Below are 27088 nucleotides of genomic sequence, written 5' to 3' on the forward strand. Positions count from 1 at the left end.
ATTTGTTCAATTGCCATTGAATTGAAGGAAGATTTTGATACATGGAGAGGTAGTAGCAGAACACTTACGCAATAGGAGCAAATGAGGTGAATTTGGGTAAATGACGTATGTTTAGAATAGACAAATAGGAATGAATCTGGGGTAAGTCAAATAATGCCCTCTCCCCACCAAGATGTCCACATCCTTATCCCAGGAACCTGTGAAGATGTTACCTTACATGGCAAAGTGGACTTTCCAGATGTGATTAACGTAAAGATCTTGAGACGGGGAGACTATCCTGGATTATCTGGGTGGGTCCCATGTAATCACAAGAGGTTTATAAGAGGGAGGCAGGAGGGTCACAGACACAGAGGACAATAGACAATGTGATAATGGAAGGAGAGACAGAGAAACAGAGAGAGAGGGAGGGAAAGAAGATGCTACACTGTTGGCTTTCAATATAGAGGACGGGGCCATGAGCAAACAATGCAGAAGTCAAGGAAGCTAGAAGTCAAGGAAACAGATTGTTCCCTAGAACCTCCAAAAGAAACACCTCCTTGCCAACTCATTTGAGGACTTCTGACCTCCAGAACTGTAAGAGGGGAAAAAAGTATGTTGTTTTAAGACACTAAATTTGTGGTAATTTGTTACCGCAGCAATAAGTAACCATTACAGAAGCTAAAGGTTAACTCAAGGAAATGGAGCAGATAATTCTGGAAAGATCAAGTTTTCAAGCAAATGAACATTTTTTATTCATCGTATAATGGCAAGCTAGTCTTAATCCCCACAGAAATCAGGAAGAGGCATAGATTTGTAACATCATTAGGCATTTTAATTCATCAAAGAAAATTGCGGTGTCTTCTTCAGAAGGAACTTAAACACTGGGGGAGTTTAATTTACCACTCTGGTATGGTTTAGGTGCAATCTAGCTGAAAGCAGAATCAACACCAAACATTTATGAGTTGTGCAGATCACAAGCGACCTTGCAGTAGATTTGCTTATGTTTCTCTATGATTAGAAAGAGTTTAGGAGCAAAGCCCAGGGGATGCTACCAGGGAATACATGTTACAAAAACAGGTAGAATAATTGGAGAAAATGTTTGCCTAGAATTTGGATCTAAAGTTATATGACTCACTTTCCTGTTAAGATATTCAACAACAGATTTATGGAAGGAGAAGACAAGCAAACTAAAAAGGAAAAAAAGGGAGGATTGAAGTGGAATCCCCAAATAGAACTTTTCCATCCCATCACTGTCGTCTCCCTTTTGCTATTAGAATCTTGCTGCTTTTGAAAATCATGATTCCTGTAAATGACAATGAACACAAATATTATTATTCTCAGCTAATTGTCCATGGTATCTATTTTGTTAGTAATAAAAACAGAAGTACTATTACTTTAATATTTTTATGCCTATAAATAATGTTTTTTATGATCAGCAAATCTGTTAACCTCCTAACTACATCTCTATTCTGTTCATTTCCCTTCATACCCTGCCACCACCTACATCACTGAAGGTACCAAGAGGAAACATGTGACTCACTCAAATTAGGAGAATTGGGAAAAGGTTTATTTACAAAGGTGTGAGTGTAGAGAAACCACACCAAATAGAAAATATAGAAACCCCTGGCAACAAGAGCAAAGCTTTTACCACCCCCAGTCCTGAAGGGACCTGAAGAGGGAGCAGTTACTAGAGCCTGGAAAGAGAGTCATGTGCAGAAGGTAAATTTGAGAGGAATACATCTCTTGTTAAAGGACACAGCCAGCCAGAGGCAGCCCAGGAGGCAAGGAACTGGGGAAATAAATACCCTGACCTCATTCTCTTTTACAGGGGCTTCTTGTTGGCCAAACTCAGCCAGAAGCCAGAGGGCACAGAATGCTGTTTCTGTAGTTCATACGGTTCAGCTTCCCAGGGCATAAAGCAGGATGAAGAAGGTGGAGAGCAAAACTGGGTGGGGGTGGGGTGGGGATGGAGAATGTCCAGCACAGCCCCCTCATACCATCGATCACCATCCCTCCACCACACGAAAGCCTAAATGGTTTCTCACCATCCACGCTGGCTCCTCTCCAGTATGTACTCCAAACTGCAGCTGAAGTGATCTTTCCAATATGCAAATCTGATTATGGTAAATCCCTGTTTAAAACCCATCAATGGCTTCTCCAAAAGGATCAAAATCCTCAGTATATCCCCAATCTCATCTTGGGTCTATTTTCTCCTCACTCCCGTTGTTCCTGTCACCACAGGCCTTCTTTCAGTTCCTACAATATGCCTTGCATCTTCCAGCCCCAGGGCCTTTGTACATGCTATTTTTTTCTGTCTGGACTTCCCCACTCCCCAACCCAACTCTTGGCCTAGTCCACACCTCCTCTGGGGAAGGCTTACCTGACCTCCCACTGTTACATCCCCAGTTCTAGGTTAAGTTTCCGTTTTATACACAATGGTGTCTTTCCTGAGTGTACTTCTCTTAGGTTGCAATTCTTTATCTATTTGGTGTGATCCTTTGATGAAGTTATCTTCCTCTGTTTTGTTATCCAACGTGTATCCTGTGCTGAGCACTGTGCTAGGAACTTAGCAGGCACGAAAAAAAACAAAAGAACAAAAGACTAATATTAAATAAATTATGTAATGTAAAAAAAGTCTAATATTAGTAAATTACCTTGAAATTGAGTTAATTTCTTTGAATTCAAGCAGAAGCTAAAGTGGATATGGGAAAGAAAATTAGCTTTAACATCCAGTTATAGAGGAACCTGCTAAAGAAAGCAGTTCTTTCCTTGCCAAAATGTGTTCTATCCCTTCATTTCTGAGAGCTATGATGCCTTCCATCATTCTCCTGCAACCATTTTTCTCCAGCACAGCCTCAGCGCCTGGTCTCCCAGAGGAGGCAATGCTTCCCACAAGTGCCTGGTAAGGTACAATAAAACTGCCTCCGTGTTCTAGACATAAATGATGACTTAACCAGGAGCCTCTCCCTGCCTCCCTCCTCTGCATTTGTCCTACCTCTCAGGTCATGAAGGAGAAGAATTCATGACTCAGGACATTTCAACTTATAGACCAGCTGCAGTATTTATTCCTCTCAATCTAAAGGCTGATATAAAAAGAGATCGTAGTACTTGGTGGTATAATTATTTGTGTGTATGTTGATATGTAATGAATTTTAATGGTGGGTTTTATGACTTCCAATAACCCCAGGCTTAAAAAAAATGACCTCCTATGTCTTAGAAGTCTGTAAATTCTAAACATTCAAGTTGAGCAGGTTTTCCACAAGCCTAGTACTAATTTAGTTTCTTAGGGGTTTTTTTGTTTGTTTGTTTTGTTTTGGAAACAGAGTCTCACTCTATCGACCTGGCTGGAGTGCAGTGGCACGATCTTGGCTCACTGCAGCCTCTGCCTCCTGGGTTCAAGTGATTCTCCTGCTTCAGCCTGGGCAGGAGGGATTACAGGTGCCTGCCACCACACCTAGCTAATTTTTGTATTTTTGGTAGAGCTGGGGTTTCACTATGTTGGCCAGGCTGGTCTTGAACTCCTGACCTCAGGTGATCCACTCACCTCAGCTTCCCAAAGTGCTGGGATTACAGGTGTGAGCCACCGTGCCCAGGCCAACTTAGTTTCCTTAATTGAAATATTTATGAGGCAATGGGCTCATGTACTTTGGCTGGAGAGCCTCAACTTACTATTCCAAGTACTCTATATGATATTTTATGTGATAAACCTGCTCAAATAATGCCTTATCTCCTGAAAAAATTTATTCCAAACCATTGTGGATTCAGCATTCTTTTTAACGTTTCTTACATTGCTTTCAGAAAAAGCAATTGTAAGGAAAATAGCTCACAGGCTAAGGGGAGGACAGTTTGCCCAGGTTTTTCTTCTTATTGAAAAGCATCACATTTGACAGAGAAGCTGTTTTATCAACACACCCAGATTCTTCTTCCAGCCATTTTTATATCCTCAAGTTCATGGCCCTAAAGAATTTCTAGAGATTTAGACCTTCTGGGAATTAAGTTCTAACCTGTGTGTGCAATTGTGAACTCCATCTACCACCTCCATGTTACCCCAGTATTTGTGAGCTTATAGAGGAACGGCAGGACTACGTTCCTTCACTTGACCCAAGTTCTGTCCCTGTTTGGTCCCACTTAAGCCAGTAGCAGGTCCATCTCTCCCCAGCTCCATTCTTGACACCCACTGCCTGATCCCAGGCTGCCTGCCAGTATTTCTCCTTTGGCCTAAAGCACAGTCCTCCCAACAGCATCCATCAACCTTGCTCTGCTCAACAACTTTGTGTGAATGGCTTTTTCTTTTTCTTTTCATTTATTTATTTATTTATTTTTGAGATAGAGTTTTGCTTTTGTTGCCCAAGCTGGAGTGCAATGGCACAATCTCGGCTCACTGCAACCTCCGCCTCCCGGATTCAAGCGATTCTCCCGCCTCAGCCTCCTGAGATTACAGGCGAACGCCACCACGCTCAGCTAATTTTTTGTATTTTTAGTAGAGATGGGGTTTCACCATGTTGGCCAGGCTGGTCTCAAACTCCTGACCTCAGGTGATTCGCCCACCTCGACCTCCCAAAGTGCTGGGATTATAAGCGTGAGCCACCGTGCCTGGGTGTGAATGGCTTTCTTTAATGTCACAGTAGCTTCGGTCTGAAGTGCTTCAGTAGCTCCAACAGGTCATAACCCCCACACAGTCCCCACGATTATCCAGCCCGGACATCTGCCATTTTTTTCTCCTTTCCCTGGGAGAACCGCTCTCCAGCTCACACCCACCAACTACCTTATTTAAGTGAAAGCAATCTGTGATTCAACCGGAACTCTGGCATGTAATCAAGGGCTTTGTCTTAGGAAGTCATGCCCTCAGTTGCCACTCTGCCCTGCCAACAACAGGCTTTTAAGGCAGCTACTCTACTTTAAAAAAAAAAAAAATGTCTTCTTTTGAGAAATGTCTGTTCATATCCTTTGCCCACTTTTTGATGGGGTTGTTTGTTTTTTTCTTGTAAATTTGTTGAGTTCTTTGTAGGTTCTGGATATTAGCCCTTTGTCAGATGAGTAGATTGCAAAAATTTTCTCCCATTCTGTAGGTTGCCTGTTCACTCTGATGGTAGTTTCTTTTGCTGTGCAGAAGCTCTTTCGTTTAATTAGATCCCATTTGTCAATTTTGGCTTTTGCTGCCGTTGCTTTTGGTGTTTTAGACATGAGGTCCTTGCCCATGCCTATGTCCTGAATGATACTACCTAGTTTTTCTTCTAGGGTTTTTATGGCATTAGGTCTAACATTTAAGTCTCTAATCCATCTTGAATTAATTTTCATCTAAGGAGTAAGGAAAGGATCCAGTTTCAGCTTTCTACTTATGGCTAGCCAATTTTCCCAGCACCATTTATTAAATAGGGAATCCTTTCCCCATTTCTTGTTTTTGTCAGGTTTGTCAAAGATCAGATGGCTGTAGATGTGTGGTATTATTTCTGAGGACTCTGTTCTGTTACATTGGTCTATATCTCTGCCAACAGACACATGAAAAAATGCTCATCATCACTCGCCATCAGAGAAATGCAAATCAAAACCACAATGAGATACCATCTCACATCAGCTAGAATGGCAATCATTAAAAAGTCAGGAAACAACAGGTGCTGGAGAGGATGTGGAGAAATAGGAACACTTTTACACTGTTGCTGGGATTGTAAACTAGTTCAACCATTATGGAAAACAGTATGGCAATTCCTCAAGGATCTAGAACTAGATGTACCATATGACCCAGCCATCCCACTACTGGGTATATACCCAAAGGATTATAAATCATGCTGCTATAAAGACACATGCACATGTATGTTTATTGCGGCACTATTCACTATAGCAAAGACTTGGAATCAACCCAAATGCCCATCTGTGACAGACTGGATTAAGAAAATGTGGCACATATACACCATGGAATATTATGCAGCCATAAAAAAGGATGAGTTTGCGTCCTTTGTAGGGACATGGATGCAGCTGGAAACCATCATTCTTAGCAAACTATCACAAGAACAGAAAACCAAACACCGCATGTTCTCACTCATAGGTGGGAACTGAACAATGAGATCACTTGAACTCGGGAAGGGGAACATCACACATCGGGGCCTATCATGGGGAGGGGGGAGGGGGGAGGATTGCATTGGGAGTTATACCTGATATAAATGATGAATTGATGGGTGCTGACGAGTTGATGGGTGCAGCACACCAACATGGCACAAGTATACATATGTAACAAACTGCACGTTATGCACATGTACCCTAGAACGTAAAGTATAAAAAAAAAAAAAAAAAAAACTAGGCTCTACCTCCACCAGCATTTAAAGTGTTATATCTTTGGTGCAGAAGGAAAGAAAGTTATTGGAATAACAACAAAGGAAACCAAAATTGTTATCCTGATTCCCCACGTAGATGCATTTCTCATTGTTGGGGTAGGTAGAGGGACTGTCATTATTATTAGAGATAAACCCTTTATGAGCACCCTTCATATCCACTGGTACCCATACTCGAAACTTGTTGCTCTGTGATCTCTTTAATGGCAGGGATTCAACCCAACAAGAGGTGGCTTTGTTCATTCATTTGACGACCTGGTTATCTAAGCTGGGTAACAGTTTAGAGCATGAATGTTAAGCGCAGGAAATGGGCTCAAATTTTATCTCCACCCATGACTAATCATGTCACCTTGAGCAAGTGACTTGGTCTTTCTAAAACTGAGTTTGTTCTATAAAATGAACACAATAAAAAGCTCTCACAGAGTTGTTTAAAGATCAAAGGAGATGACTATTTTAATTTTACATTTTAAATTTTTAAAAAGCTTTTAATTGCAATAATTGCAATGAACCACATTTAAAATTTACCATCTTGGTTTTTTTTTTTTTTTTTTTCTGAGACAGAGTGTTGCTGTGTCACTCTGGCTGGAGTGCAGAGGCAAAAATCATGGTTCACTGCAGCCTTGAACTCCTGGGCTCAAGTGATCCTCCCACTTCAGCCTCCCGAGTAGTTAGGATTACAGGTGCATACCACCACACTGGGCTACTTTTTGTATTTTTTGTAAAGACAAGGTCTTACTATGTTGCCCAGGCTGATCTCCAACTCCTGACCTCAAACGATTCTCCCGCCTCGGCCTCTCAAAGTGCTAGGATTATAGGCATGAGCCAGTGGACTCGGTCATCTTAACTATTTTTAAGGTACAGTTCAGTAATGTCAATTATATTCACATTTTGCAACCAATCTCCAGAGCTTTTTTATTTTGCAAAATTGAAACTGTATACTCATTAAACAAGTCATGAAACAACTTCTCTTTTTTCCATCCCCCTAGCTTCTGTCAACCACCATCCTACTTTCTATGAATTTGACTTCTCTTGATGCCTCATATAAAGGAAACCATAAAGTGTTTGCCTTTTTGTGACTGGCCTCTTTCACTTACCATAACATCCTCAAGGTTCATCCATGTCATAGCATGTGTCAGAATGTCCTTCCTTTTTAAGGCTGAATAATATTTCATTGTATGTGTATACCACATTTTGTTTAACCATTCATCCATCAATGGCCATTTGGGTTGCTTACACCTTTTGGCTATAGTGAATAATGCTGCTGTGAACATCTGTGCACAAATATCTCTTTGAGATCCTGATTTCAATTCTTTTAGATATATACCCAGACGTGGTACTGCTGGATCATATGGTAATTCTATTTTTAACTTTTTGAGGCACCCACCATACTGTTTTCCATAGCAATTGCACCATTTCACATCCCCACCAATAGTGCATAAGGGTTCCAATTTCTCCACATCCTCACCACACATTATTTTCTGTTTTTGTTGTTGTTGTTGTTGTTTTGTTTTGTTTTGGAGAGCAGCCACCCGATTAGCATAAGGTGATATCTCATTGTGGTTTTGATTTGCATTTCCCTAATGTTGACCACCCTTTCATAAGCATTTTGGCCATTTGTTTATCTTCTTTGGAGAAATGAATATTCAAATCCATTTTTGATTGGATTATTTGGCATTTTGTGGTTGAGTTGTAGCTCTTTGTATATCTGGATATTAACCACTTATCAGATATGTGATTTGCAAATATTTTCTCCCATTCTGTAGGTGTCCTTTTCACTGTGTTGACTGCACAGAAATTTCACTCTTTTGATGCACAGAAGTTTTACTTTTGATACAGTCCAATGTATCTGTTTTTGCTTTTGTTGCCTGTGCTTTTGGTGTCCTATTCAAGAGATCATTGAGAAATCTAATATCATGAAATTTTCCTCTATGTTTTCTTCTAAGAGTTTTATAATTTTAGGTCTTAGATTTAGTTCTTTGATCCATTTTGAATTGATTTTTGAGTATGGTATGAGGTAAGGCTGGCTCCAACTTCATTCTTTTGCATGTGGATATCCAGCTTTCCCAATACCATTTGTTGGAAAGACTATCCTTCCACCGAGTGAATGGTCTTGGCACTCTTGCCAAAATAATTATACATTTATTTTTGTGATTATTTGATTAATGTCTGCCTCCCTCACTGAGCTATAAGCTCCAAGAGGGCAAGAATCTTGTTGATTTTACTCACTTTTGTACCTTTAGTCCCTAGTACATAATAAAGGTTCAATAAAGTTTTATTGAATGAGCCAATAAATGCTTGAAAAACACTTAGCACAGTGCCTGCCACTAAATTAAACTTCAATAGACAGGAATGATTATTGTCATTGCTGTTGTTATTCAACCTGTTGTACCTTTTGCCTGGGGCATACATTGCTTAATATGAAGAAAGTGAAGATAAGACTTACTGCCTCAGAGAAATACACAAAAGCGAAAGGCAGAGTGTACAATGATTCAGCCTTTGAGATCTGGCAGATTTGGTTCAAACATTGGTCCTATCTCTTTCTTGTTGTGTGATCCTTGGCATATTAATCAACCTCTCTCCAAGTCTCAGTTTCCTCATCTGTAAAATGAAGGTGATAATATTTATCTTATAAGTTTGTTATATGGGTTGAATGAAACATGTGTAATGTCTTTGCATAGTGTCCGGCATTTACAGTAAGCCTCCAGTAAATGATCCTTCTGTTATTTCTTTACGAATCATTAGAATCTCTATCTTTTCCCCTCAGTTTGGTTTTGCTACCATCTCTAAAAATGCTACTTTCTTGGCTATTGTCTCCATTTATAAGACAATTTACAAGCGATGACAAGGGTAAATAAGCCAGAATGGGAAATATTTGATTAGGACACTTAAGGTAAAATATTACTAAAGAGTTCCTAACAGACCTGGAAATTAGCACAAACAGCCTATGTATTTTTTCTCTTGACCAAAATGGAAAACATCTCATTAGTGCAGATCCTGACATTATAGATTACCTCTGTGAATAAAGATTTTTCAGGAAGAGCGCCTCCATTTTTAAGAAGATATCATTTTATGAGAAAGTATGCTGAGAAGGAAATATCTCCTTAAGAGTTTTATAGACTCAAACTGCCAGAAAAGACCCCCAGAAAGGATCTGCTTCACTGAAGCCCCAAGGAGGGTAAATGATTAAACCTTCCAGTGTTGATAGGCTTGTATCTCATATTGGTGACTTATTAATTACTTGGCCTTTTCCACAGTGCACTTAGCATAGCAAATTATACTGTTTTCTATTGGGACTTGGGTGACTTACATGACTCTTTGCAACTTACTCAGGGCTGGGCTCAATATAAGTCACCCAGTGAACATATTGTAGCTGATTGCATGTTTTTCCCATGTGGTGTGACAGTTTCATGGCAGCTTGGAAAGAAAGCACCAAGAAATACAGATAAAAGAATTTAAGGGAGAGATTTAATTTCTCACATTTACCTTTGAAGTCTTTCATAGCTAAAAACAGAAGGAAAAATTCCAGTGATGTGTGATATTTTGTTTTTCTACATAAAAGATAGCTAGTAGAACTATTTTCAATTAGTAGAAACAAGTCCTATGCCCTCTTTCCTGTCCCTGTTCTCTTTGATACCTTTTTAGTTCTAATATTGTTGACTCTCCCCTCCTCTGAGAAAATCTTGTTTCTTCTGTTAGGCGTTTTCTCCCCAAGAATTGAACCACTTTGTTTCTGTTGACTTCTCATTCTTTTCCTAAGTATGCATAATTATCTAATTCAGTAAATATATAGTAGTTTATTTCTTTACTGAATATATATGGAGTACCCACTATGCTTCAGACACTTTCTAGGAGTTGGTGGTGAAGGGAAAAAAAAAAAAAAGGATATAAACAAAATGAATAAAAGGGAATTCCAAGAAGTGATAAGGGATATGAAGTCATCCATTCATTCCACATTCAACAAATGCCTTTAGAATGCTTACTACACATCAGACATTGTTCTAGATGCTGAGAATCCTCTCTCATGGACATGAATTGAGCCTCCCCGGGGTGAGTAGGATAGGACAAGCAGTTGGAGGGAGAGGCCCAGTTAGTAAAGTGGAGTGACATTTTAGTATGGGTTGATGGGGAAGTGGATTGGGGTGGGGACTGAAGAAAGGGGAAAGAAAGGAGGATCTAAATGAAATTTTGAAACAACAAATTGACAGGGTGTGGTGACTAGCTGAACATGTAGAAAAAAGTAGAGTGCTAAGAAAAAGCCAATACCAGTGTTTGGATAACTAGGAGAGTAGGGAGCCTTCCCACCATTCATTCTGCCCTTCTCCTGCTGAAAGTGTCTGGATTTTCTTTTGTGGATTTTTCCTATCCCCATTCCCACCCCCAGCTTAATAACTTAACCCTGATTGGTTAGGTTATTTAGTGATTCTCATTTCCCAGCTACATTGATTGGTTCAGGGATAATCATGTGCCCCACTTTCAAGCTGATGAAAGAAAGTGAATCCTAGAACACTGGCAGGATCTATTGGATAAGACTCCTTTTCTCTTGTCCTAGATGTATAAGGAGATGAAGTCTGAAACAGTGGCAGCTGGTTTGCTACCTCAAAGGGAGAGCCTGGAGCTCTGGGGGCTCCATTGTTGCACCTAAGTAAGGATAAAGCCAATACCACAGAATGCATAATGTTGAGACTGGGAGACGAAGTGGATCTTCAGTGATATTACTTGAGTCCTTGATCAAGCCTCACCTGAAGCTAGCCTACATCTCAATTTTCAATTATGCGAGCCAATAGATTATTTGTATTTTTAAGCTTGTTTAGGTTTTCTGTCACTCGCAACTCAAAGAATCTGACACTGTGCTGTTTCCAAAGGCAATATTGTTTCCACTGTCAAAGTTTCCAGTGACTTGTTCATTGATATTAAAGAAAGAAGGGCAAAATGAGTAATTTTTATTTGTATGGTACTAGTACAATTTGTTACATGGATACATCACATAGCGGCAGTGGGGAAGTCTGGGCTTTTAGCATAACTATCACCCGAGTAATGTACATTGTACTTATTAAGTAATTTCTCATCCCTGACCCCCTCCCACCCTTTTGAGTCTCCAATGTCTATTATTCTATATACCATGTCCATGTGCACACATTATTTAGCTCTGACTTATAAGTGAAAACGTGCAGTATTTGACTTTGTTTCTGAGTTGTTTCACGTAAGACAATGCTTTCCAGTTTCATCCATGTTGCTGCAAAAGACATGATTTCATTCTTTTTATGACTGAATAATATTCCATTGTGTGTGTATGCATATGTATGTATATATACCACACAAAATGAATCTTTAGACAGAGGTTTACAGGACTGGCACCAGAAGAAATTGGGAAGGAATCACATTTGTAGTCAGGTCCTCTTCTGCTCCCTGGAATGTTCTTTTGTATTTCTTACGTCTTCTCCACCCTAGTGATGAGGTCAACCCTGGATCCTTTTTTCCAGAGAGCTTATTCAGCAGCCAGTGTTAGGACAGTGGTTGTTAATTTTTAGGTGTACTAGACTTACTTGTGGAGCTCATAAAAGTACAGATCCCTTGGGAGGGTGAGGCAGGAGAATTGCTTGAACCCGGGAGGTGGAGGTTGCAGTGAGCCGAGATTGTGCCACTGCACTCCAGCCTGGGCAACGAGAGCAAAACTCCATCTCAAAAAATAAAAATAAATAAAAATAAATACAGATTCCTGCAACATGTTCCAGGAGATTCAGGTTCAGTATGTCTTGGGTGGGGCCCAGAAATCAACATTTTTAACATTTTTCATAAGCTTCCAGGTGATTCTGAGGCAGTTATCACTTGGAGAAACACCATTGTCTAAGAATGGATTCCCCAAAAGCTGATCCTGATAGGGTATTCATGAACAAGTGATTTAGTAAGGAAGTGCTCCCAGGAGAAACTTGGTGGGTAATGAAAGAAGTAGGAAAGGGAACCAAACAAAGGTCGGATTTCAGGGAAAACTCTAGGAAGGGGACCTTCAGCCTGATCCCAGGGAGGACTTCTGGAGTGTAAGTAACCCCTTAGAGTTGTCCTCTCTTCCGCAGTCAAGGCTTTCATATTCTTGCACTATGGGTCATTGGCTAACAACAGCTAATCAACCTAAACTCCCAGGCACTTCTACGTGGGCAAAATGATTCCAGTAGCTTGCGGGAAGTCCTCTGGAGTCACAGGCATGGACTTTGGAAGCAAAAATACACTGAAGCTGGAGTGAGGCACACAGAAATGGTAAAGGGGATCCCAGGGAACTTGAGTGAAGCACCTACAGTGTCTGCTGAAACAATGGAAAGGATTTCATATTTACTACAGGGGTATCTGGATTTTTAAAAGTAAGGGAGAGAACAACATGCACCCAGTGCAAAGGGAATAATTACTTAAAAGTAGAGTTTTGTTCATGCTTGGGATTTCAGGGTAATTCAGTCTACACATAAGACTCCAGTACCACTGAAATCTGTAATCTTTCAGTGAGTGAACTCTTTAAAATGGTAATTGATGCCTTTCAGTATCTGGCCCCTGCCTGTTTCTCTAACTCCCTCTGGCCTCTTTCTTCCTATAGGCTATCATCTAGCCATGACCTACTTCTCCAAAAGAGCATGTTCTTCTTCTAGAAGAGCATATTCTTGCTCACCTCCAAGACTTCACAAATGCTGTTTTCTCTATTGATAATCAACTGGCCCCTACTCCCTTCACCTGATTAATTTCTATATTTTCTTTAGTCTTGGTCTAAACATTTTTTCAACTGGGCCTTCCCCAACCCATAAGTCCTCTCAATATGTGTTCCCCGTACTTCCCAAACCCTAACAAACATCACTCTTCAGTGTAATTACTTGCCAACAACTTGTTTTCTTTTAGAATGAAGTTCAGAGAAGGCAGGAATCATTTGCAGCTATAGCCCCCATGGCTAATACAGACATTCACTGAATAAATATAAAATAAATAACTTGCAAAGTGATGTCAGAGTATAAGTCTAATATATGTAGCTTTTTCTGGAGAGAGGGAGGATGTCTTTCATTTTAGCTTAGAACATCCTGTTTATACCATGAGGCAATAACTATTCCAGTTGAGAACAGTGTCATTCTTAATTTTATTCATTAATTCAGTAATAATTTACATCCTTAAACAATCATACTACAGAGTGAGGCTGAACTCTAAATTGCCTAAATTAGCCCTGTCCACACTGACCTCTGTGTGTGGTCCTCATGCTATTAGTTCTCTGGAGTGTGTTTTTCCCTTGTATATCTGTGTCATGCTGAAATGATGTGGGAGCCTGACAACCTGAGAATGTCTAGTGCAGTTGTGACGAAAGTCCAAGACCTCAAAGTCACTGAAAATTTGCACTGACATCTGAGAATCAAATTTGTTTAGCACCAACTCCATTCTTGTGGGGTTTTAGATGTTTCTACATTTTTTAAGGCCTATCAGTTATATACTAGAGGTATAGCTATATTATGATGAAGACGTAGTTCTGTTTTATTGGTAATTTTCCTAGCATTAGAAATTGGCCGGGCACAGTGACTCAAGCCTGTAATCCCAGCACTTTGGGAGGCCGAGGAGGGTGGATCCCTTGAGGTCAGGAGTTCAAGACTAGCCTGGCCAACATGGTGAAACCCCGCCTCTACTAAAAATACAAAAATTAGCCAGGTATGGTGTTAAGCGCCTGTAATCCCAGTTACTTGGGAGGCTGAAGCAGAAGAATCGCTTGAACCCAGGAGGTGGAGGTTGCAGTGAGCCAAGATCATGCCACTGCACTCCAGCCTGCTGCCGAAGCCCATTTTCCCCCTACTTCTCCCTTGTCTACTTCCCAAGAGGAGGCAGGAGAAGACAAATACCCATGTCCCCAGCTTCCCTTGCAGGTAAGTGTTGCTGCCTGTGACTCTGTCCTGGCCCATGATTTGAGAAAAAGATATTTTCTTTCCCGAATAGATGAGAGAGGGAGCAGAAAGGCCTCTCCTGTCCTTACTGCCCTCCTGCTTCCTCCCTTTAAGGTCTGAAATTGCAGCAGTCATCTCATAATGATGAGGCAACAAGCCTGAGGATGAGGTGTTAACATTACAAGAATGGCAGTGTGGAACGAATAAACCTAGGTCACCGATGATACAGTTGAATAGCTGATCAATGTTAGTAACCACACATCTCCAGGCTCCTTGCTACATGGAAAAGAGCAACACGCCCCCTTGCATTTGTTTAAACCACTGTTAGTTGAATATTCAGTTACTAACATCTGAATACAATCTAATAGATGCACTTACTTTAACATTTTCTTTGTGGAAACGAAAACAGAACCAAATTATTGACACCTAACTCACTAATACATGGCCTTAGTTGTTGGAACAGTATTGGATTTTTGGAAGACACTCAGAGAAAAATTAATTTAAAAGGTTTGGTTATTTTAGTCCCCAAGGCAGAGAGGACCTACCTCTAGCCATCATACATGGTACAACTTCTGAGGGATGTGTATTGCAGAGAATTTCTGTATGACTAAATATCACACTGGGAACTGGGAGACCTAAGTACAGATTAGGAAAAGAAGTCCTGAGCTTTGTGCTGATTGGCAGACCTCGAACCACTCAAAGCTTGGGCCAGGGAGTGCCAAGAGCTGATTAAATTAGGCTTATGGCTGTAGGAAGGGGGCTGGATGTGTTAGTTTAATTAATCAGAGCCCACCTCTCCAGTTAAGATGGTTACAATCTCACTTCAAGCTCAGAGCTGCTACCCTATGGTGGGGGAGAGGGGTGGGATGGTTTTTGGGAGAGCAACCATGGCATTCTTCCATCTGTAAGTGAGGGAGGCTCTTTCCAGATCCAAACCAACTGTGATCCCATGAGCAGAGCGCTTACTTATTTTTGCAATCGTCTCTCTCTTTTATTCACCCGCACTTTCTTTTCTGTTTTACTTTATAATTGTCCTTTTCTACCTCTGAGCATAGGTCCCTGTGGAAGATAACAAACCCCAAAATGAAGTCAACAAGGCTTGGTATAGCTCAGTCTTGGGCTGGGGAAAAGAAGTGAAGCTGACAAGGTGACTTGAGAGGGTCCCTGTGCACTTCAGGGCAGAATGGAGTGACGCCTTATTCATTAGACATGAGCTGGACATGCCAACTTGTGGTGAGTTACTCTTGGACCCTTAAAGGAGGCAATGTTTCTCAAGTTCTGAAGCCCCCATCTCTAGAGAATGCACAAGCTCTTTGAGAAAGGAGAAAAACCGTGTGCAATTACACTTGTCCTCTGGTCTGCATTTTTTTTTTTTTTTTTAAAGGTTTAGTACCCAAATCCTTAGCAGGCAAATCTCTCAGACTTTTGAGGGAGTGGTCAAGGGTTTTGCACGAAACGTTTCTGAAGAGAAAATAGGCTGTGAGTCTCCACATCACCCCCTCCACTTTGGTATTAATAAATACTTTTTTAAAAAAATTACCACACTGAGAAATTTACCAGACGATTTCTGGAAACTGACTTATGAACTAATTGGGCACTTTTGCTATGCGGAGGAACAAAGACTCTATTGGTCTTCAACTGAGGCATATACCTGTCTGATGGCGTTGGCTCATTCCGCACATGCTCAGTTGAACAGAAATCTTCATATTGAATGCAACCTAGCACAGCGGCAACACCCAGAACCTCACTCCCTGGCTGCTCCTGTGCCTGCACTGTCTCTAGTTGCATTTTGTTCCTGACAAGTCTAACATGTATAGGGAGTATAGAGAGCAGAGTAGGTGCTGGGAGTTTGAGGGCAATATACAAAGGAGCTTCAAGTCGCGGTTTGTCCCTGCCTTCCTGGCTTCTCTCTAGGTTGGTCTCTAGTGAGGGTAGGCGCTGGACAGGTATTTGTTGAGTTTGGGGCAGAACGTGGGAGAAGCTGTCTCTATAGATGACCGTTTGCTGTCGCACACCTTCCTAGGCAGTTTTTGTTTAGTCCTTTTCTCGGACGACCTCCCCTTGCCCCCAGCCCTCATCTTCATTAAGGAATGACAGGGTAGCACTAAAAGCATCCGCTGCCAAGCACGGATTCAGTGACAACCTCTCTCCACTTCTCTTTTAGCTTTCTCATTCATTAGCACCCTTTCCCTGCCTCTTTTCCCAGCAAAAAACTGGGAAAGGCTCCCTGCGATTACAAAAGAAGGAAAGGGGAGCGGCCAGAGTTTCGAGCCTCTTGCGGGACAACGAGCGTGCAGCCGTGGACCTTTTGTCTCCAGCCCCTTTCGCGGCTTGGTTGCGGCTAGGCGCGGAGGCGACGACCCCAACCAGCCCCGCCTCAGCAGCTGCAGCCGGCGCACCCCGCTCAACCCCCCGCGCCCTCTAGAATCCCGGTGCCCGCCCGTTCGCCGTGACGCGGTCCGCGCCGCGCGCATGCGCCGCTCAGCCCGCTCCCCTTTCCCTGGGCCACCGCCTCCCGACGAGCTAGAGTGGGCGGAGTCTGTGGTGCTGGAAGCCGCGCCGCCGACGGGGGAGGAGGGCGTGTCTGCGCGAGGCGGGTGCGCGGGGCTGGCTAGCCGGTCGGCTGCTGAGGCGGAGGGGCGGAGCAGAAGGCGGCGGCCGCGGCTCCCGCCCGCACAGAGCGCCAGTCCCGCGAAGCCCCCTCCCACTCCCGGGCGGGCGGTGGCGGCTGCGGGAGGAGGAGAAGGAGGAGGGAGCGTCTCTGCCACCGCCTCCTGGTCCCCAGCGCCGATCCGCCGCCGCCACCTCCCTCCGCGGCGATCCTCCCTCCATGGTCCTGCTGCGGCCCCCTCTGTAGCCCGAGCTGCTCCGCGACGCGACGGAGCCGGCCTCGGACAGAGGGAGCGGTCGCGGCCTCGCGGCCCGCGCGGGCTGACGAGCGGAGAGCGCGACGCCGCGCGGTCCCCGAGGATCCGCACGCCGGGCAGCGCGGCCGAGCAGCGCGAGGAGCAGCGGGCGGGCGGGCGGCGCCGGGCCGGGCCGCCCTCGCTCCGCGCCCCGGCCCCGCCGCCCGCGCCGGGGCGGTCGCCTGCAGAGGAAGGCGCCGCAGCTCTGGGCCTCGCGGCCCCACTCGAGCGTCCTCGGCACCGAGGGCTCGCGGGTCCTGAGGGGAGGAGGCGATCCCGGGGCTGGGCACTGAGCTCTTGGGCGCCCACACCCCCGTTTTCGAAGCCCTCCACGCTGCGGCCGCTATCCCCTCCGGACCATGGCCGACGACGACGTGCTGTTCGAGGATGTGTACGAGCTGTGCGAGGTGATCGGAAAGTGAGTCTCCACGCGAGGGAGCGGGAGTGTGGAAAAATGCATTTCAGTGATGCCCCGGTCTTCCCGCACCCGCTCCGGGCCTGCCCCCTGCCCTCCCTCCTTCCCCTCTTCCCCTCTTCCCCTCTTGTCCTTCTCATCTTGGAGTATTTATAGACGTGTACCTGGAGCTCCTGCCAGGCGGGGGCCTGGGGGTTCTCAGCGGTCCATTGAGGCCACCGAGCCGAGGCTGGCCACCCCGTAAGGCGTGGGGCCGGCTGCCTGCATTTTATCTGACGGTTGCACAGGGACGTGGCACAGCCGATTTTATAGTTGCTTCAGTTGGGGTTTTTGTTACCTTGCATGTACCATAGACCATTTTTGAAAAGAGCAGCTTGCATTTCCTTTGCTTGTGTGGTGAGAGAGAGAGAGTGAGTCCAGGGTTTTAATTGTGGGGTGTGTGTCTATTGTGCGGGATATTAGACAGATGCCTTTGTGTACACCCCATGCCCGGATTGGAGGGGATCATTTAAGACGGGGTGCGTTCAGTTTCAGCCCATTCCCTCCTGGTGTACATGAACGTGGAAAGAGTTGGGGGCATTCGAATTTTTAATGCTTCGTTATGCAATGACTGTTCAATCAGTGCTCGAGGCTCCCCTCGACTGTTGTTGGGATGGTGGTTAGCGTGGTAGAGCCGTCTGCTTTGAGTCACCGGGCTGGTCTAGAATATAGAACTGACAGTCCAAATGCTCATCCTTTCATCTGTGTTGTATAATTACCCTGGGGAAAAGCAGGGAATCAGATTAATCACAGTGCTGATTGAGAATTAAATCTGCAGTTCCTCATCTAATTGTCCATTCCTTAAATCTATTTTGAATAGTTTCCTTTTCATTCTTGTCAAACAGTATTCCAAGTGCACAATCCTGCTAATTTGCTTGTGAAGGAAATGCTGGCAATCTGAAGTTGATTTCCTAACACAGCGTGTATTCTGTGGCTTTAGAAGTTGAGGAGATAAGATTTAAGAGCAAATTTTTGCTTAATAAAGATTGCTAGAGCTACCATTGAAATATCTTACCTCTTTTTTTTTTTTTTTTTTTTTGGAAGCGGTGCTTTATTGTCTATTTTAAGGTCCACAGTTGGGAAATGAACCAAGACCTTAGAGCAGTTGGCCCTATCTCTTTTAAGTTGTCTGCAGTACACGATTTCAATTTGAGTGCTAATTTGTTTCCTTTTCTTTCCATATTGAGGTATTACAGTGTTGCCTCACATGGTGAAATTGTGGGTAGAGCTTGCTGCACACTTTACTCAGACCCAATTCATATGAGGACGTGTTACTCCTTGCCCTATTGTTACATGACCAGCCAGACTGTTAAAAGGAAAGTATCCAAATGTGTCCTGTTAAAGTGGTTGTGGAAGTGTTCTAGAACAGCACTGTCCAAAAGATATATTATGAGCCACATTTGTAATTTAAAATTTTCTAGTAGCCACATTTAATAAAAACATATAGGTGCAATTAATTTTACTAAAATATTTTATTTAACCCTGTAGATCCAAACTTAACACTTAAACATGTAATCAGTATGAAAAAATATTAATGAAGTATTTTACATCTTTTATGCTAAGTCTTTGAAATCCCAATGTGTATTTTACACTAACAGCACATCTCAATTCTGACACTAAGCTACATTTCTGATGAAAATCAGAAATATTTAATCTGTATTTAGGTTTCATAAAATGTGCATTTGCAAAAGTAGATTCACATACCCAAGTTACCCAATATACATACCCAGTATACATAAAAGTTTTCCAATAACCAAATCAAGTATGTTTTTCTAAATTTAAGTTTTAATTAATTAAAATTAAATAAAATTCAAAATTCAGTTTCCCAGTCGGACCAGCCACGTTTCAGGTGCCTAGTAGCCACATGTGAATAGCACAGTTCTAGAGAGAAAAATGTATCAAAAATCTCCTTGGTTTCCTCTTTTAGCAGCACCCAGTGAAGATAAATTAGGTGTTCCCAAGAGCCTCAAATGACCGTATGTGGGTGAATTACGTTTGTTGCATCTTAGTTATAGCTGATGTAAACGAACTAACAAAGTCATAATTGGAAAATGTGAGATTAAAATGTTAATTATATTGTGAAGATGGAAAATAGCCATCACTGAATCAGTTTTGGTAACTAGTTCTGATTCCTTAGGTCTGGAAGGGCGATGATGTGATCTCTTTGGATATCAAAAAGAAATGGTCAGAATCACATTAACACAGTCAGTATTCCACTGATTTGTAATTGATAGAATGTTTTCAGGAAACACCCCTGGGAGAAGAAAGTTCATCTTTTCTGGCTGTTTCAGAGCTGCATAAAGAGAGGCAGCAAGCTAATTTTGAGGTGATAGGTACTCTATGGCCTCCTTAACTACTATGAACTGTGAAATCTCATTCATATTTGAAACTAATTCAAATCTGACTTGGTCAGTGCCAATTATAAAATGCCATTACATGAAATAATGAATTCAAGCTAGCCTTATTGTTAAAGAATGTGATAATAGTGTTCGTCAACCTGAGTAAAGGTTGAAGGTTTCTCCAGTAAATTGTCTTAGTATATATTGATCTGGAAATTGAAATTAGCTTGAGATTTTCTTGCAGGGACCTTGACAGCATACATTTTTAACTTAGAATTTGTTCACCTCTGAATTTGAACTTGAAAGCCCTTGAAGATGTTCGCACGTACTGAAAACCTTTTTATTGATTTCTATCCAAGTTCTATGGAATTTTGTTTTCTTTTTTACCAAATTAGTATCACAAGTTGTTTTTTACCACTAGATCTTAATAGGTTTAAATTTTTACTAAGGCACTTTAAAATAGATTTCACTTTTCAAGACTAATTGACCTCCCACTCACTCCTCTACCTACGCAACCACCTACTCACTTACCCTCTGTGTACTTGGCCTTAATTGATGGCATAAATGAAAGTTCTCGTCTAATTTAGACTCTTCAGTGTGTTTTTTTCCCCCCATTGGTTGAGAAAGACAACTTCTAGAGTTAATGAGGTTTTGAAATATAAGATCATTATTTGGAATATGTTTTCTTTCCAGTGGCTGCAGCCTTTACCCTTGTTAAAGCTGTCTTTGAGGGAACGTGTGCCCAGTTTGTTACAAATATTGGAAGGGTGTTGTTTCCCTTTTTAAAAATTAAAACTCTTTTTCCTGTGTTTCTCATTTTTGAAAATCTTGCAGAAACTCCTTTGAATGCTTGTTGGTTCTATAACATTTTCTATGTAACTGTCTTTCAAATGACTGAAACAAATCTCCAATAATACGACCTTATCGTAGTCCCAAAACTTCTTGTCTTAGCAAATGTAGCAATTACTGGAAAGGAAAGGCGTTATGCAAATAAGGTTAATGACTAATTTTTATGTCATGATCATTTACTGTATCTTTTACAAGTATAAGTAAGTGTACAACCGGTAATACTACATGAAGGAATTTAAGACAATTCATCCAAATTAAAACATAGAAAAATGCCTACTTTCTTGGTACAGCAGTGTCTGTGAAAGAGAATAACAAAATACACACCATTTTTACCTTGTGTTGGTACCTTTGCCTTATTATTTAGTAACCTGTAGCTTCTGACTTTCCTGCTCTGATAGAACGTACACTAAAATTGGAATGATGCAGCATGACCCTTGCTTAAGGATGACATGCAACTTTGTGAGGCATGCTGTATTTGCTTACACCTCGAGAGCACTTATATTTAATTACAGTTACTTATTTATGGATCTCTCTAGTTCACTAATAAGGAGCTTCTTGAGGGCAGGAAATGTTTCTTACACATCTTTCTCCATTAACACAGTGCTTGCAATATAACAGCCTTTCATTAGCTGTGGAGTGAATTGAGTAGTTTTAATAAAATCTCATTAAAAGGCAAAAAAGCATGTTTATCAACCTCAGAGCAATTATTGTCCCAAGAACCTGCATTAAAGTAGTGGTCCTCCACCTGGCTGCATATTAGAATCATCAGGGGAGCTTTTAAGAAAGATCAATGCCAGAGCCCTGTGTCAAAGCAGTGAAATCCGAGTTTCTGGGAGTGGGTCCTGGTCACTGATATTTTTTAAAGCTCTCTGTGTGATTCTCATGTGCAGCTATGATGGGGAGTCATTGGCTTAAAACTTAGATTATGTATGTAATATTTTGGGACTGGCTTTTCAGAGACTTGCAATTCTTACAAAGTGGAATATAACTCTTTTTGGAAGGTATCGAATGAAGCTAAATGGCTAAAACATGGATTTTATCTTCTGTGCACTTGTGTTTCTCAGCCTTATTGTGTAAGAATTTAGTTTTAGCTTGTGTTTGGCTTTGATTTATTTGGCCTTTTAAGATCCACATTGATTTATGACACTCATCTAATGCTAACATGGCGATGTCTGATGTTTGGAACAACACAGAACAAGGATTGCTTCAATAACAGTTGATGATGGTTTTCCACTATAATGACATGATTTAATATTGAGAAATTTATCAGTTTAGTATGGATTGTGTTTGTACATACACTCTATAAAAGAGTATGGTTAAGTTGCTTGTATGCTTTAAATTACATACTTGTGATTCCAGTAATGCTGTTAGCTGGAGAATTGAGTTAATGCAGTCTTTATGTAAATACTAGATTAATAATATGTAAAGTATATAATTCAGCATACAGAAAAATTTAGCTTTACTAATTTGTACTAATTACTATGACTTTCACATGTATTGATTCACGCGGTGATTTGAGTTTCTAGTACCATAGGGAGAATGTCGCATTGTGTTGAAAAAATGTTTCCTGGAAATTTTAACTAGACTTTGTAGGTAAACTAGTTTTTAATGTTAGGAAAAGATCAAGTGTTTGCCTTAAAGGAACCAAGAATTTTCCAGAAATGAGTAGATATTCCAAAAATACCAGTGATCGTGAAAGAAGTGCATGATCACAGTGACAGCCAAGTAACAAGGTAAAAGAAGTAATCAGCAGCTAAATTGTTTGTAGCCCAGAAAGAATGCAAGCCATGGGAGTTAAGCTGTACCTCTACAGAGGAAAAACCTTTTGAACTCAGGATGTGGATCCTACAGATAGCAGGCCTCAATGGGAGTAGGGAAGCAATATTGATTCCTGATGACAGAGTTTGATCCTAGGACCATTTGGAGGGAGAACAGAACTACGCCGTTGCTTTTCTGCATGTATACAACCTTCTGGAGTCTCTTCGTGTCTGCTTTTTACAGATTGCTTTAGGGCACGTTGTTTGAAGTTGTCTTCATAAATACTTCCTGTGGACTCCCTTAATTTTTATGACCGTAACACGCTTCTATGTACTTGACATAAGCAGTTCAGCTCCCTCCATTGTTTCCTTGTATCTGCAACAGTTTCACCCGATGAACTATGCCTCAAATGTCCCTAAATTGTGTTCCTGGATATTTCCTTTAAGCTGAAAATTCTTCTGTCTCCAGCTGTAGTTCTACTCAATACATTAAAGAAGCAGGTACCTTGCTTCTTGACATTTTCACATTTTAAATGTGGTAGGAGTACTGACTGCATTTAAAGGAACTTTGACATAAGGTTGTTTAAAAAGCTTTTATAACTTAAAGCTTACTTTGTAAAGGGAATTGACATTTATCCCTCTAATGTTAGGCATTTTGGATGTATTATTTCATTTAATTGAACCCATTTTACAAAGAACACTGAGATTCAGAGGGGGTGATCAGTAATTCACCCAAGATCACATGGATTCCAACACGGTTCCATGGTTTTAAAGTCTATTCATTTCGTGCTGCATTCTGCTGCTAATTCAAGTTGTGAAAATACTGCGTTGGATTTTCTTAAAGACACATGTCTTCATTTTCAGAGTTTCTATGCTGCAAATTTTAGTTGTTTGACTTTCTGGTTAAATTTCTTACCTCTTCAGTAGAGGTTCCATATACTATTCATTCTTTCATCTGTTTCTTTTTATTTTGTCTTTCTCTTTAATAAAACATCAGCATTTGTTACCAAACTAACTGGTAAATCTATGTATTGTTTAGCAATGAAAATATAGACTCTTGGCCATCTGTCCAAAATATAATTTGTTTTGGAACTTTCTCTACTCCTTTTACTCTCCAGATTTTTTCTTTCATTTCCCCGCCCCAGCAGACAGGATAGTTGATTAATTACTCCTAACTTACCAGACCAGAAGTAATAAGGTTTCAGAGGCAGATGTTTGTTGGGAGTGGGGTGGAGTGGTTTCCAAAGGATAGTTATTCCTGTATCCTGTGATAAAAATATGGAAATTGTTCTAATTCTGAAAACCATGTAGTGAGCTGCAGCTGCTGAGTCTGTGAGCTTCTAGCTGTTTGCCAGCACTGTACACCTTCAATAATCAAGAGACTGAGTTAACTATTGCAGAGCAGGTACCTGACCCCAGCCAACAAGCTGATGGGGTGTGCTGCTCTCACATTTTTTGGTTTTATTTTTTAGTTGCAAATGACAGTGAAGATTCTAGAACCACCAATATGGCTCTGGATTTATGCTATAGGATTTAAGATGCTACAGAATTTGCTCTCCTTTCTTTCTGTCCTGGAGCCACTATGGTATTGGTTGTAGAGCCCAAGTCAGTATAGAGTCTCTGACTTCTACCCTGGGAAAATTTCATTTCCGAAGCTAGTTTGTTTTGAAGTTAATATGTATTTCCAACATTTAGATTTAACAATTTTGTGTTACTTTTCTTTATTAATTAGTTTTTATACAGTAAATTACAAAAGTAATGATGCACATAGTAAATTTTATTTTATTTTATTTTATTTTATTTTGAGATGGAGTCTTGCTCTGTCTTCCAGGCTGGAGTGCAGTGGCACGATCTCAGCTCACTACAACCACTGCCTCCCGGGTTCAAGTGATTCTCTTGCCTCAGCCTCCCAACAAGCTGGGACTACAAGTGTGCACCACTGTGCCCAGCTAATTTTTTTATTTTTATTTTTTGACGGAATCTCGCTCTGTTGCCCAGGCTGGAGTGCAGTGGCACAATCTCGGCTCACTGCAAGCTCCCCCTCCCGGGTTCACGCCATTCTCCTGCCTCAGCCTCCTGAATAGTTGGCACCACAGGCGCTCGCCACGACGCCCAGCTAATGTTTTGTTTTTTTGTTTGTTTTTTTTGTTTTGTTTTTTGTATTTTTAGTAGAGACGGGGTTTTACCATGTAAGCCAGGATGGTCTCGATCTCCTGACCTCGTGATCCGCCCGCCTCGGCCTCCCAAAGTGCTGGGATTACAGGCGTGAGCCACCGTGCCCGGCCTAATATTTGTATTTTTAGTAGAGACGGGGTTTCACCAGGCTGGCCTCTTAACTCCTGACGTCAGGTGATCCACCCGCCTTGGTCTCCCAAAGTGCTGGGATTACAGGCGTGAGCCACTGTGCCTGGCCGTAAAATTTAAAATATAGGTGATACAAAGATAACCAGTGAGTCTGTCTCAATTCTCCTATCATCCATATCCCCATTCTCTAGAGGTAACCATTGTTCAGTTTCTTCTACATCTTTCTGGAAGCTTTTTGTTTAAAAGTGAGATCATATTTGTATAGTATGCTGAAATATTGATTTTTCATTAATAATAGTATATACTTGATGATCTTGTCATATCAGTTAATGTATCTGTCTGTCTCTATCTCCTCTTTAACTGCTGCCCAGTATTCTGTTATATGGATTGTTACTTTGGCTTTGGATTGAGTGCAAGCCATTTGTAATTGTACATTGCTGGAAATGCTGAACTGGAATTTGGGTTAGAGGTATGGAATGGCAGTGAAGATTTGGAAGTCATCTGTGTGGAAGTAAAACTGAGTGAACGAATTCTTGGGGATTGACTGCTCTAGGGCTTGTGGTTTGGAGTATAGCTCATAGAGTTAGAAGAATCGGGATAATGGACTGCACAGAAGTTTAAAAGTGAGGGGAGGATCAATAATGTAAAATGCCAATATTCTCTGAGGACTAAGAACACGCGTGGCTATAACGGAGAGATAATTTAAAGCACTTATCAAAATGAATATTATGTTAATATTCGATTCATGATGTGTCTGAAAAGCTAGATCTGGCTTCTTTTCTGTGGATACTAGTAATTTTATCCTATCTCTCTGTAAATCTATCTCAGAACCAACATATTTAGGGTAAAAACGAAGATTTCTTTTTCACTGTAACTGTGTTTTGCAGATTTCTGATGGCTGGCTTTTAGATAAAATCATTTGGTTTTCCTAAGATTATGTCCTTTTCATTCCTGAGCTTGTGCGTGACTGTCAATTAAATGGAAGCCTTTCATGAAGTGACAAAGTAAATTTTAGATACTTTACATTCACTCTAAGTTCTTGGTATGTGTCAAACCACTGTTATTGTCTTGTATCTTTCTACGATAGGAAACTGAATTATTTCTAGCCTCAAGAGTTTTTGTCCACGCTGGATGAGTGTAGTACTGTCCTTCTCTTTCACATTCCTCCTCCCGTCACTTCCTAACTAAATTTGTTTATTGGCTATTTTTGGTTGCCCACATCCATTCACAATAAGAAATGATTGCTTCATTGTACGTAAGCCAGTTTTTTGGTATCTAAGTGCATGTTATTTCACTTCAGCTTCTTATATTCTATTTATTACTGGGCTGTTGTACCTTGTTTTTCCCCCCAATCTTTGTGATTTCTTTTAATATACTTTTTTTTCCCTTTTTGCTTTGTAATCATTGTTTTGAGTATTTGAATTATTTGCAGGTAAGAATGAGGATTGTTCTGTCTCTCATGCAGTTTAATAATATCCAAAATATACTATGTTCGGTCTGTATTTCAGGCTTTTAACTCTGAAGTTAGAGTGTTTTGGTATATTTAAATCTAGGATAGAAGTACACTGTATTACCATTCACCTACATGCAGATTTTAATGTTTTCTTAAATTAAGGATGATATTATTCATTCAGTTACAGAGGTCTCTCTATAGTCCTTCCATGGTGTGCAGATTACCATTATACTACTGCTGTTTCATAGACTCTAATTTGTGTTTTTAGAAAACATCATTGATTCTCGGCCTTTTTCTTACCCTTGGCATGTGATTTCCCCTAAACCTATGGATTGCCGTTGCTCCGTGGCTTGTTAGGCAGCCCTCTTCTGATCTGGTAACCTTTGGGCACAATGTGGCTCTTTTCTTCTTATTTATAAAAGGAATGATAGCTGCTTCACAAACCATTTGCATGGATTAGTGGATTGTAAAGTGCAGCATAAGTATTTTTTATTTCTAGAATGTCTCAGATACTCAAATTACTTTTGGCAGTTATATACGTAAGTTTCAACAATTTCCAAATGTGCACATTCTCAGTGCTAAACACAGGCTCTATTACATAAATAATATGGTGAAATGAACATTCTTTTCTACCATGTGTGTAAAATTGTTAGTGGTGCTAACTTTTATTCATTGTTCATTTTTGCATTCATTTATAGCTATGAGGCCCTGGGCAAGTTAGTTAGCCTCTTTGACCCTCAGTTTCTTTAGCTGTAAAATGTGGTTAATGGTATATACCTTGTAAGGTTGTTGTGAGGATTGAATAGCATGATCTATGTGAAATGTC

At 41.1% G+C, this 27088-nt stretch overlaps 1 protein-coding gene across 11 annotated transcripts in view; it reads left to right on the forward strand.

Moving 5' to 3' along the window:
• Nucleotides 1-17326: 17326 nt before the first annotated feature.
• The window catches only part of CASK (calcium/calmodulin dependent serine protein kinase), a 401591-nt gene continuing 391829 nt past the window's right edge, over nucleotides 17327-27088 (forward strand). For 10 of the 11 annotated variants that reach the window (XM_033201840.1, XM_033201843.1, XM_033201848.1 and 7 more), the window contains exon 1: nucleotides 17327-17524. In XM_033201840.1, the coding sequence (XP_033057731.1) occupies nucleotides 17466-17524 (59 nt within the window). In that variant the 5' untranslated portion in view covers nucleotides 17327-17465. The remainder of the gene's footprint in view (nucleotides 17525-27088) is intronic. The other variant, XM_033201847.1, reaches the window with a different exon arrangement.

Source organism: Trachypithecus francoisi, unplaced genomic scaffold (assembly GCF_009764315.1).
Source record: "Trachypithecus francoisi isolate TF-2019V2 unplaced genomic scaffold, Tfra_2.0 Lachesis_group6, whole genome shotgun sequence".
Taxonomy (NCBI): domain Eukaryota; kingdom Metazoa; phylum Chordata; class Mammalia; order Primates; family Cercopithecidae; genus Trachypithecus; species Trachypithecus francoisi.